We start from the raw sequence: 27282 nt of genomic DNA, 5'->3' as shown, positions 1-27282 counted from the left end.
CTCCCTCTCCCGCCCGCCGCCGGGAGCGGCTCCCAGAGAGGTCACTACAGCGCCCGCCATGCCCAGCGCCGCCGCAGCCACAGCACAACCGCGCTTGGGGAGGGGGGGAGCCGCCGTCTCGCTTAAGGGGGCTCAGGGAGGCTGCTCAGAGCGTTCTTTTTATGTGTGTTTTTCTTGGTCTGGCACACACAGGTGTGTAAAAGCGCTGCAGTTGACGTTTGCACGAATGGAGACCGGAAGAGACCAACGTTATGTCGTTCAACAAGACCAAGTGCCGGGTCCTACAACAAGTGCCCGGGCCACAACAACCCCAGGCAGGGGTAGAGGCTGAGGGCAGGGTGGCTGGAAAGCGACCCAGCGGAAAATTATTTGGGGCTGCTAATCAGGCGACTGAAAAGAGCCAACAGTGTGCCATGTGGCCAAAAAAGCCAATACCATCCTGGCTTGGATCAGAAATAGTGCAGCCAGCAGGACTAGGGAAATGATTTTCCCCCTCTGTAGTTGGCACCGATGAGGCTCACGTCGAGTTACTGTGTCGAGTTCTGGGCCCCCCAGTTCAGGAAGGACATTGAGGTGCTGGAGTGTGTCCAGAGAAGGGCAACAGAGCTGGTGAAGGGTCTGGAGCACATGCTCTATGAGGAGAGGCTGAGGGAGCTGGGTAGTTTAGCCTGGAGGAGGCTCAGAGGGAACCTTATTGCTCTCTACAACTACCTGAAAGGAGATTGTAGCCAGGTGAGGTTGGCCTCTTCCTGCACAGGCAACCAGTGATACGACAAGAGGACATAATCTCCAGCTGTGCAAGTGGACATTTAGGTTGGACATCAGGAAGAATTTCTTCACAGAAGGGATGATTAGACACTGAAATGGGCTACCCAAGGAGGCGGTGGAGTCACCGTCCCTGCAAGACTTCAAGAAAAGGCTGGATGTTGCACTTAGTGCCATGGTCTAGTTGACATGGTGGTGTTTGGTCATAGGTTGGAATCGATTGATTCTGTGATTCCGAGTGCCGAGAACACCGTGCTCCAGCTTCCCGGGACTGGCGCGGAGCTCACCGTGGGCCGTCGGGGGGACGATGACATAGCAGGAGGCGCTGCGCCTCCCCGGGGCTTTAATGCTTTCCCTGCGTCCCCCACGGGCCTGCTCCGGAAACCAGCACCGCCTCCCCCGAGGCCGCGCTCCCGGGCTCCGCCTTCTTCGGGCTAGCGCCGTCCCGCCCCGCGGCGTCCCGCGGAGACAGCGCCCCTCCTACCATCCCTCCCTCCATCCCTCCCTCCATCCCTCCCTGCCTCACTCCCTGCTGGCGGCGCGAAGCCGACATTTTGGGGCGGCTCAGCGGCCATGGCGACGGGCCGGGGCAGGTAAAGAGGGGCGCGTCGAGCGGGGCTCTGCCGGCCCAGGGCTGCCTGCTTGGCCTCCTTCATCTTGCCCGGCCAGAGTGGTTTGTTGGTTTTCCCTCAACACCCATTGCTCCTCTGAGAAGCCCCTTCCACCTGTCCCACGGCTCTGGTTTCTAGCTCTGAAATTGTCACGACAAGGGCTGTGGTTATGTACGCAGTTTTATTCCCTGTGGTTTTTTTTTTTTTTTTTTTAATCTGTAAATGGAGTGGGATTATATCCACCTTGTAAAAAGATTTTGGATTTGTTAGATGAAAAAAAAAAAAGCGTTACTGTAATTTCTGTTTATCCCCAGATACGCTTTAAAATTTGGAAAAGGAGGCACATTTCTTTCAGTACTTTTAATATACATTATTTGAAATACATTACTTGAGACGTGTTTGCTGACCATCAAAAAACCAAATCACACTGCAAGTACTGTAGGGTATGAAAGTGAAAATACTGGTACAAAACTGAGTCCCACAAGTTGAAAGCTAATGAAAAAGCAGTTGAAATTATTGTGCCTCTGAGAAAGAACATCTCGGCTGTTTTTGAAGTCTCTAAAGAGGAGACATAACAGCTGTCACTGACTTGTGCTTATCTGCCCTAGCTTTGTCAATGTGGTGTAAAAATATTTTGTCAATACTAATTTAAAATCTAAGCACGCGCAGTACTTGAAAAATAGTTTATGGATTGAATTTGCTGTTCACACCTTAAGAGTATTTTTGTTTTGGAAGATGCAAACGTTCAGCACTTTTTTTTTTTTTAATTGAAACTTACAAAAGGGGTATATATTACACTGAAGTTTTCAAGGCATGTGTAGGCAACATTTCTCTTACCTCAGATATTCCTTCCTGAGGTAAAGAAGAAAGGGATGCAAGGAGTGGTTAAAATGAGCAGGAAGTATTGAATACAGGCAATGCAGGTTATGCTTTTAGAAGATAAAGTGTGTTTTAAAATCCAGGACCCAGCTTCTTATCTGAATAACTCCTGTACCTGGAGTTTATGAAGTTATGTTGTAGAGTATACCTAAACGAGTTATCTCCATGCTTTCAGCATGGATTCAGGGCAGAATAGCTTTGGCCATGCTGTCCTGGAACATACAGAAGTGATAGCTCTGCTGCTGTTGAACATGACTTTTGTCCCTAAATCCCTTTAATGGTTCTTTAAAAATGAAGTTTGTTAGTGCCTTATCATCTAAGTGTGCTTCTTGATCCTGATACATGGGTAAAACGTTTGCTTGACCTCCAGGTCGCATTTGTTACCTGCTTTTTTTTTTTTTATAGTAGTTAGTTTAGTTAGTCTGTTAGTAATTGGCACCCAAGCTAAAATATGCATGTCTTTTTGTGTTATAACAATTCTCAGTAAAACATCTTGGATTTTTTTTTTTCACATAGCCCAGTTGACGGTGTAGAGCGGAGTTGTTCTTTGTTTTCTATTTTTATTTTTCTTTGAGCATAAACCAATCCTAAATCAGGAACAACATGTGTTAAATGTACGTGGTACCCATATACTTCAAAATTTTTTTCCCCAATATCGATTTGTTGCCTAGAAACCCAGAGCTGGTTCGATGACATGGTGTAAAGTCATCTGGGAATTTAAAACATTACGAATGCAGTGAATGAGGAGCTCTGCCTGCTTGGTGGCATTAGTGGGCATGAAGTGCAAGGATTTGATTAAGATAGAGTTTCAATCTCAATATTTCTGTGTGGTTTAATGGTAGTATTTATAATTACAGCTTAAAAAGTCCTTGCTATCAGAAAACTTGAAAAAATATGTGGCCAGTTGGATTTTAAGAATTTACTTGTGAAAAAATTATGCATATTTGCTTTCTTGAATAAAAGAAAGTAATTTCTATCCAAATTGTGATGTGCTAATGAACTGTAAAAACATTGATACCCATCTTGCCTGTTGAACTACCACTTATCTCTCAGATTTGTGAATACTTTAGCAGGAGAAAGTCTGAAATGAGACTATAACTTTGTTGCAAATATGATTCTGTTGTATGTTCAAGGAAATAATTTTGAACCTCAGAAGTTTTCGAGAAAGGTTCAAGGCATTGTTTTATTTGGTATCTTTTAATAGCTTAGCAAAGTTGGATGGCTCAAAAATGTCTCTGGAGTAATGTTGCAAAACAGAAGATTAATGAGTTCGACTCACTGCAGAGACCTCTGTGGGGCTTGGTTTTGGTGACCACAGTGATGCAGCTGTACAACCCTAATAAATCTCTACTGGATTCAAACTGGTTTGGTGGAGTGACACTACTCCCTTCTGACTACTGTGAGAGATTAGTCGCAGGAGAGACAGCTATGAGTTTAAATCTGACATCTTCCTGGTGTCAGGTATTTTGACATGGTGATAATTGTTCAAATCTGTGAGCAGATATTATGAGTTGCCATGTGATGTATTCCCTGAATCCTGCCTTGATTGAAGTATTGTGTCTAGGTGTGCGCAATATGCATATTTCTTCATTTTGTGAAGATGTGACTCCTAATGGCTTTTCTTTCGTAGAAGTAGGCTAAGGACATTTGCTGCCAGGCCTGGGGAATGTTCTGAAACTGTAAATGCTGGAATTAAAAGTCTGTATTTGACGCCTGCTCTAAAACGGAAACCAAGGGTGTGCATTGAGAGGTGAGTTTGTCTTTAGTTTAGGAGTAAGAGTGGAAGACCCCTTGCAGACTCTAAGCCGTCTTTCGACTGCTTACAGTAATTATGTTCATATTTTGAAGATTTCTATGTCAAATGTTCTGAGTTGAAAAGATTTGCTTTCCTGGCCTGCTTCATGATCCTATATTCACCTTCTAATGTTTACTGTCATGATTGTCCTTTGCCTCCTTTTCTGAGTTCATATGAAGTATGTAGCTTTTCCAAGTCATGTGAAGCCTTCAGCAATTCCTTTGCGTGTCGTGGGCCGTGTTGTTCTTTGAGAATAAAAATTGTTGTTTTATTACTTCAATAAAAGCCAATTTGGAATTAAACTTTGTATTTTTCTCTTGATTCTTGGTTTTTATTTTGTATAGAGAGGCTGAGAATAGTGGAGTGGGATGAGGGGGGAGGAATAAGGGACTGTTGCATATTTGCTGAAAGGTAAATGTTTCCCTTCCTGTTTGACAATGAAAGGGCACTTTCAATATAATCCTGAATTTTCTTTTTGAAAATTAGTTACATTTTTACAAAGAACCCCATCTAAGAATATGTTACCTGAAAGATTAATTAATTTTCCTTGTTTTATTCATTTGGTAGCTTCCTGTGTAAGATTTCTCTGTTTTGCATTGGATGGCCAGCTCAGTACCTTTATGCTGTTAGTCTGGTGTGAAAGATGAGACAAAAAAGGAAAAAAATCCTTTCAGCTTCCTTCAAAGAAAGAATAATATGGTTGTGAAAACTGCTGTTGAGAATTCTCGATCAAGTGCATTATTTTATTTAATTTGCATATGTTTAAGGGATCACTTCTAAATTCTTTTTGGAAAAAATGCACTACTTTGGGCTTTCAGTTTATGGGTTATTTTGCATAATAACCGTGCAAATTTTGGCATGTTGCAAGTTTTGGCACATTGCCTCAATGTTATTACAGCTAAGATTCTGAGGTTTAATACAAACATTGGAGTATTGGGATTATCATGCTACCCTTGACAGCCCTGTGCTTTTGGAATAAAGTATTATAAATCAACAACTGTTGTAAATGACACAGTAGTAAAAGGATGAGGCACAGCTGGGGCACTGACTTTCACAGCACCTTGTATTTTCAGTGGTGATTTTGATGTGACTGTACTGTATGCTCCAAAAAATTAGAGTATAAAATGCATGTATTTTAAATTCTGTGCAGTTATGAGGTGCTACTTGAAGGGTATGAGGTTTCTGTCTGTTAATGATAAAATCATGGTGGCTTATCTCCAGGGTATCTTGGGCTTATCATGCTTAGACTGCCACTTGCATTTCAGGCAGCCTTCCAGATGCACAGAAACCTTAATAATCTCAACGTGCCACTTGGCTCTTTTGTGAAAGTTAATGTTTTTCTGGTGAAAACTGCCTGAGAACTCTGAGCACATGCAGTTTGAAGATTATGATGAAATAGAGCATGATCTTACTGTTTAACTAGGATATTTCTGTCCTGTTGCATTCTGAGAGCTGATGCCACAGTCAGGAGGAGAGATACCTGCAGCTTTGGCAAATACTGGTGGGTATGGACTAAATGTTAAAATCGTGGTACAAGCAGTAAGAAACTGAGATTGAATGAGGTAGTGTCATGTCAAACTGGGTTAAAGTTAATAAAGTTAGTGAAAATGCAAACCAATAACTTTTCATGTAATTGTTCTGCACCACTTCAAAAGGTTGTGATGAATTGTTTTACGCAAATGCCATATGTAAGGGAGTGAAATCAGAACCCAAACTCTGGGTTAACTCTTCAGGTGATTTTTGATTTGTGTGTTTGCAAGCTGATAGTTTCCACCTCTTTTGTTTTGCTCTGGTTTGAATTTAAAATTCTTTGCCCGTGTAATTTCTGGAATTTGCAGGGAAGTCTAACAGTGTTCTTCTTTCTCCTGTTTTCCAGCATGCCATCAGAAATGCTGCTGAAGATATTTTCGTATTTGGATGCTGTGTCCCTGTTGTCTGTTGGTTGTGTGAATAAACTCTTCTATGATCTGGCTAATGACAAGTAAGGAAGAGGGAGGGTATAGGTGCTGGTCTCAGTCAGGCAGCTGTTGAGTTTACCTGAGTTACGAGTCTTTTTAATTTAGTTTCTCTGATGCCAGAGCACTGATGCATGAACCTATGAGCAATTACTCTGCTGCAAATATACTTCATAGCCCGCAGTACAATATATTATATGGAATTCTAGCTGTGCAAGCCCTGTTGTTTAATGGGAGTTATGAAGTGAAAACTAAATACAGTGCTTTGAAATGTTGCTATTTGCATTTGTTTTGTTGTAAAATTTGCATGTGTTTGTTTGTATTCACATGCACCTGCACAAGCTTTTTGAACCAGGCAGTCCTTAGTGATGTGTAGCCTGTGGCTTTCATAATTTTGAAGTCCTACCTATTAGGTCTTTCATCAGGTTTTTGCAAAGGGGTTGATTTAATCAAATGATCCACTAGTAGGTTTTATCTGTTGCTCTTTCTGTCAAATTTTGGTGACTTCTACATGAAAACAAAGAGACGAACATAAATACCAACACATTTTTTGTAAGCGATTGCTTATACAGAGTTCACAAATGGCTCCTAGCAGTATCATGATAATTTTGTGAAAGGATAGAGAGGAGAGACCTGAGTTGGTACATGATATTTGGGATGTCTGGGTATCCTTTTTTTTTCTAGGATTCTGCTCCATTATTGTTGTTTGAGTGAGAAAGTGTCTTCCTGTATAGGAAGTTGCTGTGTCTGGTGTGAATCCATTTCTCCCTTATTTGGTGAAACTAGTGCAGTGAATTGGTTTACATTGGCATTGACACCTTTAGAACTGATTAATCTAAAGGGAAGACTGTAATCCAGATTTATGTTTTGAAGCTGTCAGCAGGTAAGTGTGGATAAAAATTGGATAGTTGACAAATTATCTATCTTGGTATGTGTTTTCCACTTCAAGATAGTAAGATAGGATAAAATCATTGGGGCTCTACAGGGAAGGATGATTCATCTGTCTCCCTCTCAACAATGTCTGTTTCCATTTTCTGATCTTGACAGAGATTACTGTATGTGCACAAATGGGATTTGGGGAAGAGCTACTTCCTTTATCTAGGAGATTGAGTGGTTCAGTGGGACCGGGTCATTTTCCTGCTGGATTTTCATGGACCTTCTTGAGACCTTAAATCTTGTTTTGAAATACCAGAAGCTTTAATTGGAAGTCCCTGCATATTTCTCTGACAAATCTGATCTTGTGTTTTAGGCAGAGTATCTATTTTAGGTTTTTTCTTCTGTCCTGGATGTACAGGGTGCTGTCCTTGGTGCAACAGGACCATCAGTTTTTCATTATGATGTGTCTGTGCTGCCTAATGCAGTGCTTTGTCTTTGGGCTCTTCAAATTATGTCTGCGCTTGAACAGTTCCTTGGCATTGATGACTTCCAGTATAACTGTTGAAGACAAGGAAATGTTTCTGAGTCCCCTTTCTGCCCTCTCCTTGCCCCATATGTTGTTTTTCCAGCCGTCTTGTCATGCCTTGTGGGAAGCTCGCATAGATGGTCTGTCTGAAAGCCTGCGGATTTTCATCACCTGCAGACTGTGCATGCGTAAGAGGAAGTGAGAAACCAGAGCATGGGGGAAGAATCTTTTTGCTCTTGTGGTCAGGTGATGATTGATGACGAACTGTGTCTGATTCTGGCGTTTGAATTAGCAGTAAGAGCTTTGTTTGGCTTGTAGTAACATCCAATAAGAGGCTTTGAGATTAAGTTCACATTTTGAGGCAAAAAGTGCATGTATTCTCCTGTGAAAGAGGCAAACCTGTGCTTCCCGGTTGGATACCTTTTTGATTTGTCTGCCCTGACTTCTTCAGAAGTTGAGGATGAAGGGGCAGTGATACTTTCCTAAACACTTGTAATTCCAAGTCCTTCTTTTTCTCCTCTGCCTCCCTGCCCGAACTGAATTTTAGAACTTCTTGAACTGATTTCTCATCTGCTTGCACAAGGCTTATTTGGAAAAGGAAGAAGCAACATGTAGCTGCGAGTGAGGACAAGTCTGCTAGGTATTGGTGGCAAATCTGTCTTCTGTCACCTATATTGCCTGAGCCTGAACCTTCAAAATGCAGGAAATGCCTACTACGTAGCTCTGTGTTTTCAGCATCATGCAGTCAGATGTGAAGTATGTCTCCCCATGAAAGAAAGGATGTCTCTCTTGGAAAGTGGTTTCTAGTTAACAGGAGAGTGTTATAAGGATATCTTACTGGGCTATTTAGAATGGTTAAGACCAGTGAGATGATACACAGCTCAGTTTCCCCTGATGATGATATGTCAAGGACATCTCTCCTCTGTTTTCATTATCCCACAATTCTAAATTGCTTTGGAATGAAATAAAAATTTTCTCCCTCTATTGGAAATGTTTTATACTGTGTAATAACCTGGTTGCTTTTTCTGGTCTTAAAATAGAAGTATCTTAAATCTTTGTTTTACTTATGGAATTGTTCTTTATGTTCCCCTGCCCCAGTTTCATAGAAGCGAAAGTCAGATGGTCATGTTGACTGTGAACCCACCTTTACCAGTCATGGAAGCTCATTGGTCTGTGTGTTTTAAACAGCTTTGTCTCAAAAAATGACAGTGGAGCATTCTGTATATATCTATACAGCAGCAGGCTGGAAAGTTTTTTTCAAAATTCCTTAGTATGTTTGCATCAATAACCAGAGCCTGACTCTCAGCATGTAGGGGCTTATTCTTAGCAGCTGATGAATTGAGAATGGTTTTGATGGGTAGGAGGCAGTGTGGGATGGATTCAGTCCTTGAATGCTTTAATGCTTCAAGGAGAGGGAAAATGCATTACAAACCACATTAATGTAAGTTTGCCTGGGGATAAGTGAGGGCTGGTAAAGGTAATCTTGCTGATAAATGGTAGAAAATGTCTCTTGAGAAATTGTTTCTCTTGCTATTAATTTTCTTTAGTGCAGTTATGTAAACTGTGTGTCTAGTACTTCAGAATTAGAAAACTTATTGGAAACCTTTATTCACAGATTGTTGTTTAAATTCTTGTAACTTCTTGTACTCAGTATTCCATGAACTGTTCTAGAGATACTGGGATATGAGGGGCGGAAATGTGACCTCATAGCTTTCCTTACATGGAAGAGCTGAAGCCATTATTCCTGTCACATGTTTCTTTGTCTTCAGAAGGTCATGTCTTCTGTCAGGTTTTCCAAAGAGAATGCAGAGGGGATTGAAGTGACACTGGTACCACCAAACATAGGTGATTCTTATTGTCCTCCTCCACCCCACTTTCAGCTGTGTGAGAAACTTGAGGGGTACAGGTTATCTTTGTTGAGTAAGAGGTGTTAAACCACTTTTTCCACTAGCTGATTTTATGTGAGGAGGATGCATCGTTTTGGGGAGGAATTTTCAAAAGTAACTGCTTAACCCTTATCAGTTCTCACTTCACTTACTGAGTCTGAGCTTTGTCCTGGATCCCATATTTTCAGGAAAACAGACAAGACTTGCCTTTTCATAGTTTCCTTATGATAGCTTTATCTCAGATCTGTTTGTTTTGTTGCTATTTGTGTTATCATTTTTTTTTATTTTTAAATCTGCTCAGTAAGTATCTGTGAAGGAAGTAGCAGCATAAGGGGAAGGAAGGCTTTTTAAAAACCACATGCTCTGGTGTGCTATTGAGAGATATAAAACAGTGGGAAGTTCTCAATATCCAATTAGTCTACTTTCTAGAGCACTAGTCAAACATTTTCTGTGTATGTAGTTGAGATGTTTATCAACCTGATTGAAGTATTGTAAGACTTAATAACTTTTTCTTCCCTCCCCCCCCCCCGGCAGAGCAGAAAGTTTTAAGTGGATTTCATTTGGTATGTATAATCTAGAACAAGAAATGTGTTCTGAGATTCCACAGTCTTTTAGATAGCCTAGTAAGCCCATGAGAAATGCTGACATCTAGCATCCTTGGATTCCTGAGCCTTCATGTTTGCACCACGGAAACTGACCTTATGTGGGCTTTTGGAAGGTCAGAATGGGGAAAAATGTACAACTGTGCCCTTGTATTTTCCTAACTCATAGCTAGGAGGCTCCAGTTACTGCTCTTCTAGAAACTTAGATTTAGATCAAATATAGTTTGCTGATAATCTGGGACTTCATATTTTTCTGCTAACATTATGCTCAAGCATAGCAGAAATGTGAGTACAAAAAATTGACTATTCTTGAAATTTATGTGGTTTTCCTCTTTGTTCTATTTTTATTTTCAGTGGAATTTGGCTGAAAATCTATTCCAGTTGTTTGCAGCCAAAAAGGACAATTTGGAAAATGAAGTCTGAACAAACAGAAGCTGTTCCCTTGGGCTGTGCTGCTCTACATGATAAAAAACCTGGGTACTGGAAGAAAGAATACATCTTGAAACAAACAGCTGCTGTCAAAACTAGAGTAATGCGACTTGCTAAACCTCTAGATCCTTATACAGGTCTTCCGTGTAAAAACAAAGTAGCTATGAAGTAAGCAATTCCTTGTCACAGAAGTGGTTTACTCAAGAACAGTGTACAGAATATTAATGGCTTTGGAAATGCTGGGGAGGGGGTATGGAAATAGTGTTATAACATGAGTATCATAATGAGAAGATATGATAGCCTATAAAGGACTGAACCTGAGAAACATAAGTAGCAGCAAGTAGAAATTTGAAAATTCTCTTGCGAGCATAGTTTAAGTTTTGTGATTTTATTTATTTATTTTTTTTAAATATCCCTCTCCCCTCTCAATTTCTAAATAACAGACTCTCTGGCTTGAGTTGGATAATTGTTCTAAAGGACAAAAATGGAAAAGAACATGTAATGGAGAAGGCAAACCTGTCATTTAAGCACACATCTGTTACCATACTTTGGTATAGTACAAACTGGCCGTGCTTAGATGTCGTGTCAACCCTAAAACTATTTGGAGTTACACCGTTGCTTCTTGACCAAAACATGCCTCCCAACAAGAATGGGTGAGTTTTAACGTAGGATTTTTGAGGTGTTTTTTGGTGTAACTGATTGATAACATATTTGTAGGAGCTATCTGACCTTGGTTTGGCTCAACAAGTTAGTTCTTTGTTAGAAAGCTTGTCTTTTCTTCCAAAACCTATGTTCTTCTCTTCATTAGTAGAACTTTTTAATAAGAAACAGTATAATCTAACAAACTATGACATTAACTCATAGGTTAATGTAGCTACTGGCATGTGATATACAGACTGATAGCTCCTGCCTTGGAAAGCAGAATCTAAGGCACAGATACAAATGGGTGTGAAAGAAACATGTAAATCTAGGAAAATTTAATGTGAGACGTTTAGCTTGGAACAGTTTGTCAATATTTATAGGCTGCAGTCAGGTAATACATGTTGTTAACATTTATTTTCTATCTGATAGGTACGTGAATTTAGGGAATTTGATGTGTAACTGTGAGTACAATCTAAGTACCTGCATTTAAAAAAAGAGTCCACAGCTTATCTGTTATTTTGTAGCTTAAGCTGTACAATGCTTTTCTGAAATTATATTTTGAGAAAAGATATTTGAATGAAAAGTGTCTGTTTGAGATATTCACTTTCTGTCAAGGAGTTTTGCACATGTCTGGGTCTGTGTGTATTGTATGTGCAGTATCAGCTACATGCTTCTTACACAAAGCCCTTAGCCATATGAGTTCTGAAAAGAGAGAATTGTTCACCTACAAAAAAACCTGGTTCCTCAAGGAGAAGCAAAGTATTTGCTTAAGAAATAAATAAATCAAGAGAAGCCTTTTGTATAAAGTCAGCTGAACAAGTCTTGCAGTCAAATTATGTGGGAAATATAGTTTATTTACCAATATGATGATTCATAGGTAGAAAATAGTAAAAGAAAACTTGCAGGCAGTTGGTGTATTTATTTCACAGAATAAGTTTTTGGAGCTTGTGAATATACATGAATATAATGGTTTCACCGATATCAGAATGTCAGTGTTAAGACTATAAGGAGCTGTTGCAGGGACTTCGGGAATGTTCCTGTATTGATATGAGCCTGATTGACTTAGAGATGGGAAGTGTTGATGTTGATTAGGAAAAAATTCTTTGCTGTGAGGGTGGTGAGACAGTGGAAGAGATTGCCCGGGGTTGGATGCCCCAACCCTGGCAGTGTTCAAAGCCAGGCTGAATAAGGCCTTGAGTGACCTGGTCTAGTGGGAGGTGTCCTTGCCCATGGCAGAGGGTTTGGGACTAAATGATCTTTAAGGACCATTCCAACACCTTAACATTCTGTCTGTGATTCTGTGGTGTCCTGTCACTGCTGCAAATATTACAGTTTAAAGTAATGTGATGAAGTTCCTCTTGGTTGCTGTCTTCCCAGCAGTGTGTGGTAGGTGATACTACAGTGATTCTATTGGTAAATCTAGGAACTGTTTTGAATATAATAAGAGCCCAAGTCTGCAAAGGGTTTTAGAAAGACTTCTCTCTCCATTCTGAGTAGGTAACACAGACTCTGCTTTCTGGTCTTTTTTTTTAGTGCATTATTAGTTAATAACAATATCTGTGAAGTCTGAACTTTAGTTAAAGGGTGTTATGGATTTTATATTAAATGAAGACATATAAAGATATGTAAAATATCTTTAATTACAGGTAGAAAAAATTGCTTAAAAAGAAAAGCTTACTCTAACAGAAGCTTTTAATTTATTATATGTACAGTTTGATCATTTCCTTTGGATTTTGCTTCTGTGGAGGAAGAATTTGCTTAGCAGCTTGCTTCATACTGACTCCATACTGATTCCATTTAGTACCATCACAGTATTAAAAACAAATTATGAAGTAATTCTGTGGGTATTTTGAAAAACTGGGCAAGCACATAAGTTTTTCTTCATTTTTAAGAGTATAGTAGGACTTCTTATGGTCTTTTTGTTTCTTTTCTTGTTAGGGATTGAGATCCTGCTAATACACTGTAGTTGTTCAAACATATTGTTTATGACTGTGCATACTGAAACTATTTCCATTGCATGCTGTTGGTCAGATTTCAGAGTTAAAAATGAAATTGGGCTGAACTGTAACATAAATAAAGAGACATAACCTTTTTGCTAAATTTATGTTCTGTTCAAAGACCTCGACGACTTTCCTTAATTGCTGAATACCATCTTGCTAACCTGACTGAAAGCAGTGTAGCAGTTGGTGCTGATGGCCTTGTTCAGCTCTTCAGTGTGAATCCAGGACTCTTAATAGGAATTTGGAAGGTAAGATAACATTACATTTTGTTTCAGTATTTTATTATGACTTGAAGGAACATTTTTTTTGCCTTGTAGTTTGGCATTTGGGGACATTTTGAGGGTTTTTTAATCTTTTTTTTTTTTTTCTTTGGATTTTGGAAGATCTTGTCTAACGTAGTAACAACAAAATGCAGGTAGGGACAGCTAGTTGATGATTTATTGTATTCTAAAGAGCTGTCGGTACTTTTAAAAAAATCCACCTCTAATTAAAAGATCAGTTATGTATCATACATTATTAGATACTGTGTTCAGTTTTATTTATGTTGCAGTCTTCACATGCCAAAGTTTGATATCCTGGGGTTATTTTAAATAGAATAGTTTGAGGAGAGATGTGCTTCTTCCCCTGATTCATGCCATGCCCTGTCCACATCACTCAAAGTGATGAGTCCCCACAAGGCAACTTAGCTTTAATCTACATCAGCAGGTAGCTGTATCCTGCGCCAGCAGTAGGAATGCTGTAAATCATGCCCTTTTGGGGGTATTAAATTCTTGGTATTAAGGGTCTAATTTAAGCAGTTAGTCTCTGTAGGCTGTGTGTAGAGATGAATGTCTTCAGAGGGCAGTGCACAACATCTGAAGTAGACTTGTACACGAAAGGAATCTGTATCTCTGCAGAGAATACTCTGGGACCTTGGTGACTGAAGTTACGTTGGGGTAGGTGCTGTGAAAGCCTATCTCAGGGGTTCTGCTCTTGGTCTGATTTCAGAGGTGGCAGCCCTTTCTTCTTCCCTCAGCCATATTACTGACGTAGATTTATGTTACTTGACACTGGCAAGAAACTTCCCTCAGGGAGCCTGTGAGCAGTTGCTCAAAGCTGTGTCTAATTTCCAGCTGGAATTGTGCTACCTCAAATGTGCACAATCACCAGAGGCATTTAAAATCATGGAAGGAATATTTCTTAAAGATAAGAGTGAAAGTCCATTTCCTAAAAAACTTGAGACTGGCTGACCTGCATAAGCCTATTACAGGTTGTCTTAATCTATGAAGAGCTCCTATAAATGAACAACAATTTCTTTTGTGTCTTCAGATCTTTACTAGGTTGTTGTCGCCGTGTTGTTGGCCCTGTAGTCTTGCTAGTGCACTGCCCCCTTCCATGCTTGGAAAGATAACTCTTTCAGCACCTGGAAGTGGTTCAGTCATAACCAAGTTCCACACAGTTGTTAAGCACCAAGTACGTCACTGTAGGAGCTTTTCTGAACAGCAGTTCTTATTCTCTGTGTAGGCAGTTAACTGTAGATGGGTGTAGGAATTGCAAATGTCACACGTCTTGGCATTTTACACATAGCTCAGCTGCATAGCAGAAACTGTTGATGCTGGTAGTTTTGGCAACCAAGGACAGGTTGTGTGGGCCTTCTGATATTTGGATAGAGAAAGAATGAGAGGCTCTGTGATTGATAAATCTCTATTGTTATATCTTTTAGAGCTGTAATTTTGCACTATGAAAGTACAGGAGTAGTTAAGAACCCAAAATTAACCCCAGAGATAGAAATAATAGTTGCCCACATTTCAGGACAGCGATAGGCTGCTGGCTGTGAATGGTTTTACTGTTGACTTATGTGTTTGCAAATGTAGGACTTAAAAAATGCATTAAAAAAAAAAGAGATGAAATCCTAGCATTCTGTATTCTTGGAGTAAATAGATACCTTTGTCTGTATTTAGCTCTCACATTGAGCTCTGATGTTTTCTTTGAGCTATGTTAGGCCAACAGAGAGTTATGTCTTAACATTTTCCCAGGAGTGTGTAATCTGGTGAAGACACCTGAGGTTTTACTTTGAAATTTACCATTTCTGTTGAATAGTTCTGTATTCCTTCATGATGTTAGCCTTCTTTGCAAATAATTCCTTACATAAACTTGATGCTTAGCTATTCAGTAGCTGGGTTTAAGTCTTGTTTAATTCTGTTTAGGTATCCATTTTAAAGTGGTAAGTAGATACTAGAGGAGTACAATTCATCGTTTTCTTTCATAACTTTTGCCCTAATATTGCTAGTTTCCCTCTCTTCCCCCCAATATACAAATGCTGTAATCTTTAACGTATATTCTATGCTCTTGTGAAAAGACACTAGCAGTTGTTGGAGTCAGTGTTAAAGCAAGCCGTTATTAGCATTATTACAATAAAGGGCAGAGTAATAAGCAGCAGCATTTATCTATGAATTTTAATGCTCAGAAAGACTTTGTGGGGAAAAAAAGCGTTTCCAGATGAAAATACATCTACTTTAATTAACTTTTCAGGAGAAAAATGAAATTGCTTTTGTTATGGTGAGTCTTCATTATCATCAACTTCTTGAGAGAAGCATTCTGGGTTCTGCTACTGCGTAAGTATGGTTTCTCCTTTGTGGTTAATAAAGATAACATTTTGAATAAAGCTTTTGAGTTTTACAGTTAAAATTGGCTGCTGGTAAGAGGTTTATATTTAGGCAGTATTTAACTATTCTTGTTTAATATAAACAAGTTACAGTAACTATATACGAGACTGTAGAAGCATTTTCATACTAAAATGTTGCAATTGTTATGCTGCTGAGGAGATAATTTAGTTTTACAAGTGTGTTAGTACTTGCTGTATTGAGAAGGTTAGAAATACACTGCCAATGCTTCCTCCCTTTTCACAAGCAGTCTTTCTATTCCCTCTTCCAATCTGAAAGACATAGAAAAGAGAGAGACATTTTTAAGAACCAGGAAAGCAATCTTTAGCTGTGTAAGAGGGAAGAAAAAAATTCTGATAAACTGGTAAGGTGCCCGCATTTATCTTTCAGTCCTATTGGGAAATTAGCTGGATTTCTTATGAGGTATTTGTATATATGTGTGTATTGCAGCATATAATATAATACAATACCTGTTTATACACTGTAAACTGTTTAAAAGGATGGAGTTTGTTAGCTTTAAAACAATATTTGTGGAATTTATTTTCCCCTCAGCTTTCTATTCAGATACTGTTGTATCTACTGGTAGTCTTATGTGCCCCCTATAACTTAATGTGGCTCTTTTTAGCACAGAAGGTAAGATTTAACACCATCTCCCGTAGTTCCAAATAGAATCCTAAGTAGAAGCTGCTCAGTTGCCTCTGGCATTTGGTCTCTTCAGGTCATTTATATACTGTAGAAGGTAACTTAAAAGAAGCATGATAAACTAGAGATGTTTGATTTCAAAACTCTCTAAAGATGATAGTCTTAAGTGTAGGGCTGTGTATTGTATCTCTTTTTATTAAGTCATTTCCCCCTGCTTAATCACATTATTATTATTTTTTAAAGTCAATATACCCCTCCACCTAATAAACCTGTATTGGATGATATTGACCCAGAATATGGACTACATGACTACAGTCTGCATCTGGAAATGCATGGTAGAAGCTGCACCTACCTGCGTGGAACATTCAGGAACCTCTTCTGCAGAAAAGGTATAGTTGACAGAACAGTAATGTCTGGTTTTAAAATAATCCCTGTTATGTCTTTTTTTCTTGTATCCAGTGTCTCTGTTTTAAGGGCAGAAACTGAAATGGATTTTTAAGAGCAAGCTGTCTTTCCATTCGTTTTGTCATTCCTTTATATCTGCATGGGGTGTTGTGTGGCATCATAAGTAAGCCTGCTCTGTGTGAACTCTGCCTGCTGTTAGGCTGACATGGTGTCAGGCCTGAGACACAAGTTCTGCGGATTGTCAGGGTGTTTTCATTTGGTTCAGTGCTGTGTTAATAATGCAGTGGCACAGCTTTTGGTGCAGGTTGATGTTCCTTCATCTCAGATACTGTAAAGGAGAGACAGTTTGTCCTCATACATTTTGGAGGCCTATTTCTGTAGAATTCTGCTCAAGTATACTTTAGGTGCATTGACAGATTAAATATTTAAATATGTTTGTAGAAGTTACTGTGAACTCTTAATACTTACAGTTTTTTTATCTCAGTCAGCTTAAGGTTGTTCAGATTTCTCTGACATCCTTTCGTTGTGTAGTAAACAATTTCAGTGATTGTTTTTAACTTTACTGCTTCTTTTGGTTTTCAGCACTTCCTTTCGTAAGACACAATGGACCATGTGTTGTTTTTGTACAGCTCAACTTCATAATTGTACTATGGTTTTGCACATATATGGGCGATTTCTCCTTTGACTGAACTTGAGCACAGTCCTTCCTACAGCTACACGGCTGTCTTTCTGTCAGCAGATACAGATTAAAATATTAAAATAGAGCAATTAAAATTAAATACTGTAAGTTAATTATTGCTCCCCAGTATTTTTTGTGATAACGGCACTACTCAGCCTCCTGAGGATTTCAGAAAATGCTAGTTTTGCAGACAGCAGAGGGCGATGTTGTCAGGCTCCAGTGCATTTACGGGGTTACAACAAATTTCCTGTGATTCGTTTTTGGTTTTGTTTTTGTTTTTCCTTTTGTATTTGGTCACTCCAAAACCTATCATTTAGATTTCAACCTTATGCACAGTGTGGAGTGTTGTAGTCCTTGAATCTGAGATATGTATGTTTTCAAATTCCATAAAAGCTTCAAGCTTGAAATAAAGGAGTACTTCTAAAGGCTAAAACTTCAGTGAAAGTCTATCCATATAGCAAGAAATCTCACCTGAAGTGTTGTGCAATACAGGAGTCCTCTTTATACCCTCAAAAGAAAATTCTTTTCTAAATTGACCAGGTGGTTGGGGGTTGTGTTTTGGTTTCTGGTTTTAATTTTTGAGGCAAATATCATGTTTTGTTTTCTCAAATTAAAATTTTAAGCTCCTAGCAATACAGTTGCACAAAAAGAAGGAGTATTGTGGCACACTTCACTTTTTTGCAGCTTAGAATCTACTTCCTTAAAAGATTATGCTGATGTTTATGCAAATGGTAGCAAATGTCTATGAGCTACAGTTGTGATGCCATCTCACTTTGCGTGTTACAGAATCTGTTTTATGATCACTAGTGTTTTCTGAATTGTTTTGGTTTTGTGACCTTCACCAGTGTGACAGCCACTAGATTCTGGTCTTATAGGACATTGGACATCTGAAGCCGTGGTTCTGCAGACAAAAAGCTCATTTGTCATCTAGTCTCTTCCCCATGCTTGCACAATAATTACTTTTGGAAAATACTTGACTTTCTACGAAAATGTCATGAGGCAGCTTAGGGCTGTCTGCTTTCACATATTTTCATTGTGATTTGTTGTTCATTTTGCTTTTTCTGGTAAACGTGGTGTTTCTGAATGTGGCTGACAGTGTAGATTAGTCCAGGCTGGTTGTATTTGAGGATTTGTGCTTTGTTTGTAGGCTCCATTCTAATAATACCCTTTGTCCCATTCTCTGGGAGGACTCTGAAGCATAGAGGTCTCAGGCATACTGAGAAGTCTTACTATTTCTTAAAATTCTCTACCCGCTCCAGATTTATTTTAAATTATGGATGTGACATGCCAATGGCAGTTTCCACAACATGAGACAGAGTTGTCAGGTATTATACCGGTGTTTTCCTTTTTATTGGTTTCCATTAGGAATCTGTGCGTTCCTAGGTTACCAGAAAATACCTATTTGTATTCTGCAAAATAACTGATTTATATTTTCGAGTTTAGTTTTATTTTTGTCTGCTTTTTGTTAGCGCTTATTAATGTTGTACTTCATTTTTCTGCTCTATTTTCAGCTATTTTTTCAGAATTCTTACTATTAAATATAAAAACTTATATCACACTTCATTAAACCAAGCAGATGGAGTATATATGGCTTCAGATTTTTTTTTTCTGTTATTAATACTTGCATCGCAGTAACTAGCTGTTTTGTCACTTTCTTTTGGTTAGGTTCTAGCATTTTATTTTATACTCCCTTTCATGTAAACAGCATTGGTAATGCGGTCTTTTTAACAGATACTGGAGAGTGAATATGCTAAATACTTTAAAATTGAATTGAAAATATGTAGAAAACTTAGCTTGTTTTCAGGAAGCTATGACAGGCTTTTCATATGATGGGCCATGAATCTAGCTTCTTAATAAACATTCTTGAAATGTATTTCGCTAGGTTTTCAGCCTTTGAGAAAAGCTTTGTAGCCACATGGTAGTTTAAACTTTGGCTTTTCAATGTTATTTCTTGTTGATGTAAATTGATGTGTTGTGCTTGCAAATTATAAGGGGTGATTTTTGTTTGTTTAGAGAGCTGTTAAGATTTGTTTGTAAAATTTCGTATCGTGCATTTGAAATGTTTTGCTTGACCTTGGAGATTGATTTGCAAGTTTAAATGACCATTGCAGTGTGGTAAGGCTGGTTGTTGGCACCAGAAGTAGTGTTAAGCACAGCCTTTCCTCTGAAAATGCCAATCATATTACAATTTGCACTGAAGGCTTGGTTAGCAAAACAAACTTCCTTGGCTTTTAGCTAAAATAAGTGCCTTGGAACTATTTGGCTGTTTGTTTCTTTCCCCTGAGGTTTGTCTACATGATACGTGTTTTTTTTATTGGTATTACCTTTATCTGAAAATTTTTGTTCCCTATTACTTATTCTGCTGCTTTGCTGCTATGTATGTCTTGCATAAACTCTGGACTGTAGGTATTACAAGGGGGCAATGAAACAAAGTATAGATCAGGCTGAAGAAAGCCCTGTTCAGTTTGCTTCTTCTGTGTTTCTCTTGGTATGTTTAACATAGCTTGTTCTGCCCCTTAATTTCTTTTTCTCTTCTGATTAGGGTGAGGAAGAGGAGATTTTAGTACTTAGCCTTCAGCTTCTTGCTCATTTCTAGGTAGACTTTTCCTTTTTTCTGGTTATGAGAATTGCAATGGAGCTTTTAAATTTAAAAAAAAATATATATAAAGATTGGATTAACTAACCCATGACTAATTAGCCTTCAGATTCCTGATCTGTTGCCTATTTCTGTTCTGGCTAAAATTAAGAAGTAACTGTAGTAGGAGGTTTATAACCTTAGCCAGGTGACCCATCTAGCAATGTTGTATTAATGCCATGGTATAGTAGTGATGTCCTAGGCTTTGTGAATTTATTAGCACTATGCTTTTTACAACCTGCTTTTATTCCATTTGAATTTTAATTTGTTTTGAATAAGAGAAATAGGTGTTTCCATTCAAATCAGAATTGCAGATAACTTTGAAAAAAATGCTTGTTGACCAATGTTTTCAAGTCTCTTGTATAAAAGCTCAATTTTAAATGTGAACTTTTAGTGTTCACTCAGTAAACTGTTTATTTAAAATATTTTTACCTCGAATGAAATCAAGTAATTGGATTTGATTTATTGAGGTTTGGAATTGAACCATTTGAGTAGGTATCAACTTAATATCTTTTTTGCACTTTGAGCTAGATCCCGGAAATGAATTCTGCTTATGTTTTGCTCACTGAGTTCTTGGAGACTTGACTTCAAGGACAGTGGGTGTCACTGTCTGGAACATTGCATATTCTTTCAACCATACAAAATATCTCCTGGACAAAGTCATGTTGGTTTTACTGTATTCACGCTCCTATTCCTGATGGTGTCTATACCTGAAAACCTGCAGCTTTTGTCCTCTGTCATGCTGGGCTCCTTTCTCCCCAGAGTAAGTATTCTTTGAACTCCCCACTTGTGAGTGATGCCTTTCCAGCATTGGTTTGTGGCAGGCATCTCTCGGGAGTTGCTTGGCCCCACAGTACCAATACAGAGGAGTTTCTGGCTTCTCTGGTAGACTGTGGGCTTCCTTTCTCCGTCACTGCCTCCAGCTGTCTGCTTAAAGCAGCCACCAAGCAAAGGTTTTGCTGCCACTACACACAGGATACAGCTGTTTAACTCACAGTCAACCTTTCTGATGTTGCTGCTTCTGTCTGCAGCCTTGTGCTGTTACTTGGGCTTGATTGAAGGAGAATCACAGGCAAGACGTTTTTCTTTTTTCACTTTCATTACTTTCTCTAGGCCCTTCAAACCCCTTCAGCTGTTACCGTAACATCCAGGGCCTGCTACTGGATCCCGAACAAGCAGTTTATTCCTGGGAATTCCTTCTCTCCCTTTCTATAGCTCCTGCAAGTGCTAGACACTTAGTTCCTTTCTTTATATTGAAGTTTCTAGTGCTTTTGTTTGCTCTTTTAAGGGAGTTTCTCTTGTTCAAGGAAACTTGTTTAAGGGATGTCCTACTACGAAATGTGCTTGTGTCATGATGTGATGCTTTTATTTTTACTTTTTTTGTAGTCAGAGATCACGTTCAATATGATGTACCCCAAGTTATAATTAAACCATTGGACTGTCTGGTTAACTTTCCTTCTCTGATAACAAGGGAAAAAGAATAATTGAAAACAGTCGATCTCTTCTGAAAAGAGAGGAAGAGATACCAAAGAAATATGGCTATATGTAGTAATAAAAAAAATCATTAATCATAATAATTCTGTCAAAGAAAAAAAGAAAGTGAACCTTTGGAAAGCTGTTTAAAAAATGAACAAATCCATAATTTAAAAACTTGATTTAAATCAAAGCATACTGCATGTCAATTTAAATGATGCAATATCCTTTCCAAGGAGGATTGATAGTTATCCTTATACCCTGTTGCATTGTGTTATTTGAGTTACCAGTCAGAGTTGAGAGATTTAAATAATTTTAAAAAAAGGGCAGGGAAGGTATCGTAATTTGTTTCATGTGTTATGTGTTGAGCTTTACTTTTGGGGAGTGGGCAGTGATTGAGGCACTGGTGGCATGAAAATGAAATGTTGCATCCTTGTGTAAGTTCTTTAGGTGCCATTCATATTTTTATACTAAAAAATACAAAAGACCATTTAGCTGCTGCTTCTACTGTGGATCACAGAATTGAAGCCCTGAACTGCAACTTAATTTCTCTATAATGTGCTCTATCTAGCTGTTGAAGTATGTCAGGGTTCCTTATTGGTGAGTGAGAAGAAAATAAAGACATGGAGAGAAAATAAGAGAACATTTACAGTGTATTTGATTTGTTCTGGTATAATGTTAGATATTGTTTGTATTTTCAGGTGACATTGCAAATGGATACTTGAGGCTCACAGTTGTAAGCTTAAAGGATAATAGGAAGCACTTGCCTCTTATTGGGACACTTGGCTTATCCTGGGAAACAGATGTGTTTAAAGGCAATGTAAAGGTCAGAAATATTTTTTGTTTCTGGAAACACTTATCTCAAAATGGAACTAAGTTTGTGTATCCTAAGTATGCTAATTTTTAAAACAATGTTTTTGTTTGTAGAAGGTATCTTTAACTAGAAAAACACCTCCATTCAGATATTGCAAAAGATATGTAAATTTTGAAAAAAATCAGTTTTATCCTTTCTCTCCTGTAGTCTAGGTTGCATGATAGAACCATTGTGTATATGTAATGACTCAAGTGGTTTCCACTCAGCAGGGTGCTGTGACTGACCAACCCTGCTTGGAAATGCTGGACAAAAATACTGTAATGCAGATGTACTTTTTGTGGGTTTGTTTGGTGATTTGTTTGTTTGTTTGTTTGTTTGTTTGTTTGGAGTTTTTTTGCAGGCAATAAGCCTTGAACCCCTGGGGAAATACTCTGCAGTTCTGTGCTAGTACATATATGCAGTGGAAGTTAGGAAATGCTGGAGAATGTTGAAATGGCAATGAACACTTGCAGAAAGTTACAGTCCACATTCACACAGTCAGCACCTAGCTTGAGTCGTGTGCATCAGTCAGCTAGTTTAACTCTTTGTATTTTAGAAGAATGCTCGCTCATTCTGTTGGATAAAATTCCTAAGAGCATTATTTCAAAGAAAGTTTGAGAGTAGTTCTTTAGATTTTGCAGTAGTGGTGAAGGCACTTATTTTTAAATGTACTTCAACTGCATGAATATTTCAGACGTTACAAAAATTCTGATAAACGTAATGTAAACACTACTGAAAAATTATCTGGTTCAACACTTGGTTTTGATTTTGGCACTTGTTTTGAAAGAAACCTAAAAATTAATAAAACTGTTGTTTCTGTTAATCCTGCATTAATGTGGAGTGGAATATTGTTTGATAACATAGTTGAGGGAGACTTTTTTACCAAGGCCTGTAGTGACAGAACAAGGGACAATGTTTTTAAACTGAAAGAGCCTAGATTTACATTGGACATCAGAAAGACTTTTTGTCTTTTTTTTACACTGAGGGTGGTGAGGCACAGGATCAGATTGCCCAGGGAAGCTGTGGATGCCCCATCCCTGTAAGAGTTCAAGGCCAGGCTGGATGGGTCTGGGAGCTACCTGGTCTAGTGGAAGGGGTCCCTGCCCATAGCAGTAGAGGTGGAACTAGGTGATCCTTAAAGGTGTCCTCCAACCCAAACTGTTCTATGGGATTAACAGCTGCTTGGCAGAATTTTTTTTTTTTTCATGAGTAGCATACGAATTTGGGAAGTTAACTGTCAGAGGAAACAGAGAGCTATGGCTGTAGTTTTTAGGTTTTTAGTTTTAGTCTCTGTCCTGTGTGCTTACAGCATAAGTTATACTGAATATTTGTTTCTAGGAAAAAATAAAGAATACAAGATTTTTTTTAAACTCCTCATTTTGTGGTGAGAGATTGAACATGTCAGTGTAAAGCTGTGGGTAGAATTCAGTGTGGTTTTTAACATGAATCTCTAAAATTATTAAAACATGTGGAGGCCAAATAATAACAGCCACAGAAGCAGGACATACCACTACTTTGAATTTATTTGAATTTTGCTCAATGCTCTAAAGAAAACAAAAAACCCCAAAAGCTTTTTTTTTTTTGCACTTCTGGGTATTTTTTATAAAAAATTAATTGCTGAAGTACGGATAGTTAGAAATTGTCATGATTTAGGAATAGTATTCTCAAATTTAGTGTTCCCGCTGCAAACACTTCAAACCACACCCCACTTATCCCTCCCCTGTCCTCCTACCCTTCCCTTGCAGTGGCTGGAGAGGAGAACTGGAGTCACAAAAACTAAACATCACGGGTTGAGATAAGAACAATTTACTGGAAACAGCAGTGAGATAAGAAAATGAACAGTAATAGCAACAGTATTAATAACAATAATGTACAAGAGAGAGGCAAGTGATTCCCATGGAAATGCTCACCATGGAACCCGACCCAACTGTGCCAAGCTGCCCTGACCTGGAAGTGTGCCCTTCCCCCTTCCTGGAAATGGTGTGAGGTGGTAGAGAATAACCTCCGGGTCTTAGCCATACCCCTTCCTGGCTATTGCAGAAATTAACCCTATCCTGACTGGAATCAGGACAGAAATACGTGGGAAGAATCCAAACATCCCAACACTCAACACCACCCTACTTTACTTTTCTTAATTGGCCTTTTATATATGCAAGTTGTCAGACCAGAAAACAGTAATTTTTTCTTGTTTCAACCGATTTTATAGCTCATGTAAGTTTATTACATCACCATTAGGTTTGATTTGAATTTTGCATTTTCAGCATAGTCTACAGTAAAAAGCTTAGGAAAATTGTATGTATCGTATTGCCTTGCATTTGTGCCATCTGCTCTCTGTTGTTTGATTGGAGTAAAGTAATAGTGAAAGCAGTGTTAAAGCAACAGAAACACAACTATGTAGTACAGAGAAATAAAGCATTCCAAATTATTTTTTTCTTGGTGTGGAATATGTGATGTTGGTTTGTGTATACTTTTGGAGCGTTACTCCTGGAAGTAATGCATATATACTACATAATTAAGATAATTTGATTCATTTAGTGATTTAGAACTCATGAGAATAAGTAACAACTGATACTAACAATGACATGCAACTCCTGTGCTTTTGACATGTGAAACTATCAGTTTGCAAGTGCTGAAGAATTGGCTTCCTGACATTAGCATTATAAAATGATGTAATTGTGTAATCTTATAAAGAAACATTTTCAAGAATTCGTAAAAGGAGGAATTATTTGAAGGGTAGAAAGGTATATTAGTATTACCTTTTTGGGAACTGAAGCTTGAAGCCATTCAAAAAGTGCTGTAAAGCTTCCTTTTACAGCTGACATGTTAAGGGTAATAGTGTCTGTATGCTTCCTTGGTGTGGTCTCTTGAGTATCTCTGCAAACATTGGTGCATTCACACAAGTTCTAAACTTGATTTTTTACTTAAGTTGCTTTCTCATATTGGAAGGACTGTCATTTGTTTGCAGGGTAAGGTTACTAATAATTGAGAAACACAGATGTTAAAGTCTTAAAACTGTTCTGGAAATAATGTCTGATTTGGGTTGGCAGTGCTACCTTCTGTAGCACAGGTTGTGATGTCTGTACATTGCAATCTTGATTTCTGTAGGGAACCTCTAAATAAGTGTTTGTTGCTTTGCAGTAATCAGTGAAGCACTGTCAATTATATTTTGAATTTTTAGCTTTCATACAAAAAATTACTCTCTGAACCCTTGATACTTCTCCTAAAATTAGGGACAGATCTACTTACTGTGCCATGGCATGGAGAAATAATCTCTTCTTCTTGTGTTTGTAGGACTGTTACATGATGAATCTTACTCTTTTTGATGAAATTGGAGAGCCCTTCTGGTGTTTCAGTGCCCCAGTCTGCACGGAACTGTCTTCTAAGACATCTGGCCTTTATGATTACATGGGTCATATCTATACCACAAACTATGCAGATTCAGAGGGTAAAGTTTGTGTTAAGTTGGTATGGCTGGAAGAAACCAGGCAGTATATTATAGTCAACCTGGTGCTTTATGTAAGCACCGAAAAGGTAAATAATTGGTATGGAACAAATTACTGACTTAATTGGGTCACTAATTTCCTTGCTTTAAAAAACCAAACCAAACCAAAAAACACACTAAACCTTTGATGCTCATCGATACCAATGAGCACGACTGTTCCCGCAAGTTTTTCAGTAAAAAGTGCAATTGCATAATTTGTTTAATTGGTATTGGAGAGATCGAAGAGACCTATTGATATAAATGATAGTTCTTCTGTTCTGTTGAACATCACATGGTTAATCTGTTTCTGATACTGAGTATATTGAAATTATTTTTATGAATATTTATAGACACTTGTTGCTGTGGTTAAAAAACTGCTTCTTTTGAGAGCTGTACTTTGAAGATGCCTTATGTGATGTAAGCTGCAGTTTTTGAGAACATTGACTTTTATGCATAGTAATAAAACAGCATGTGTTTTGTTGCCTTCAGGTTTCTTGAAGTGTTATTGCTAAATGACAGGTTTTGTTAAATGCAGAAATATTTCCTTTTTTTTTTTCCCCCCAGAAAATACTTAAATATATTCTAGTAAAGGATTGAAAAGGTAGACAGGAAGTCACAGATCTGAACAATATGACAGTCAAGACATTTGTCAAGAAAATCACTTGTAATATCTATGATTACATTTCTTTAAATTCCTGTTTGTTCTCTTTTCCCATTTTTTAACCTTCTGTCTGATTTGAGCCCAGGTACTTGCCTCACGTATTGGCCTATGACTGGATCCCAATTATCAGCTCATCTGCTCGTACTGAATGTATGTAACATTCAGTTCTTTTGGAAACAATGCATAGCTGATACCGTTTGTTTAACAATACATATAAAAATTGAATGTGTCTGCCTGATCTTTCTGATTCCTTGGAGTAACTTTAGGACCATATTTTTTACTTGCTGTATTAAAAAAAAAAAATATGATATTGGAATTCCACTGTCATTACCTCTTGTGTTACAAACCACAGCAAGTTCAGTTTCACGGAATTCTGTTAAGAAAAATGAACAATTATATTGTTAACTGCTGTGATTTTTGTTATGGCAGTGATTTCCTTAAAGTCGCTCTTTTCTTTATTTGCTTACATCCATTAATTGGTTTGTGCAAGCAATGTTCGTATGTAAGTACTTGTGTTCCATGCTGCAGAGACGGCAGGGGATACATACCACTGCCATAAAGGTGTTTCTTAATGTAACTTTCCAAGATAATAAAGCTGAGGCTGATACAGCTCTAGCTCGCCTTGTGTAATCTTGTCTGAAGAAGAAGTGGAAATGTTTCTGTGTTTGGTCGTTAGCCAATATAACAAGCATGATCAGCTGCATTTCGTGTCCATTCTTACTGACTGCTGATGGTGACTGTGATCCCTTGAAGTGATATAAATGTTTTAACAAATGGACTGGGCACGACGAATGCCAGAACAACAGACACTGAAATTCATCTGAACAGACAAGTGGCCAGTCAAG

General features: G+C 38.3%; 1 protein-coding gene across 8 annotated transcripts; it reads left to right on the top strand.

The window, feature by feature from the left end:
* The first annotated feature begins 53 nt into the window (after positions 1-53).
* On the top strand, positions 54-27052 carry FBXO15 (F-box protein 15). Of its 8 annotated transcripts, none has more exons than XM_027650946.1 (10): positions 54-163; positions 3886-4005; positions 5927-6031; positions 10250-10492; positions 10768-10977; positions 13085-13214; positions 15478-15560; positions 16494-16639; positions 22144-22268; positions 25587-27052. In XM_027650946.1, the coding sequence occupies exons 3-10, from the start codon at positions 5928-5930 to the stop codon at positions 25854-25856; spliced, it is 1311 nt and encodes a 436-aa protein (XP_027506747.1). In that variant the 5' UTR covers positions 54-163; positions 3886-4005; position 5927; the 3' UTR covers positions 25857-27052. The 8 variants fall into 8 exon arrangements, with proteins under 8 accessions (XP_027506747.1, XP_027506740.1, XP_027506748.1 ...); XM_027650939.1 differs by having other exon boundaries at positions 76-192; XM_027650947.1 differs by lacking the exon at positions 54-163 and adding an exon at positions 293-314.
* The last annotated feature ends 230 nt before the right edge of the window (positions 27053-27282 follow it).

Source organism: Corapipo altera, unplaced genomic scaffold (genome assembly GCF_003945725.1).
Source record: "Corapipo altera isolate COAL_440 unplaced genomic scaffold, ASM394572v1 24, whole genome shotgun sequence".
NCBI lineage: Eukaryota > Metazoa > Chordata > Aves > Passeriformes > Pipridae > Corapipo > Corapipo altera.
The sequence above is the reverse complement of the archived record's forward strand: the minus strand, read 5'-3'. Positions and strand labels throughout refer to the sequence as shown.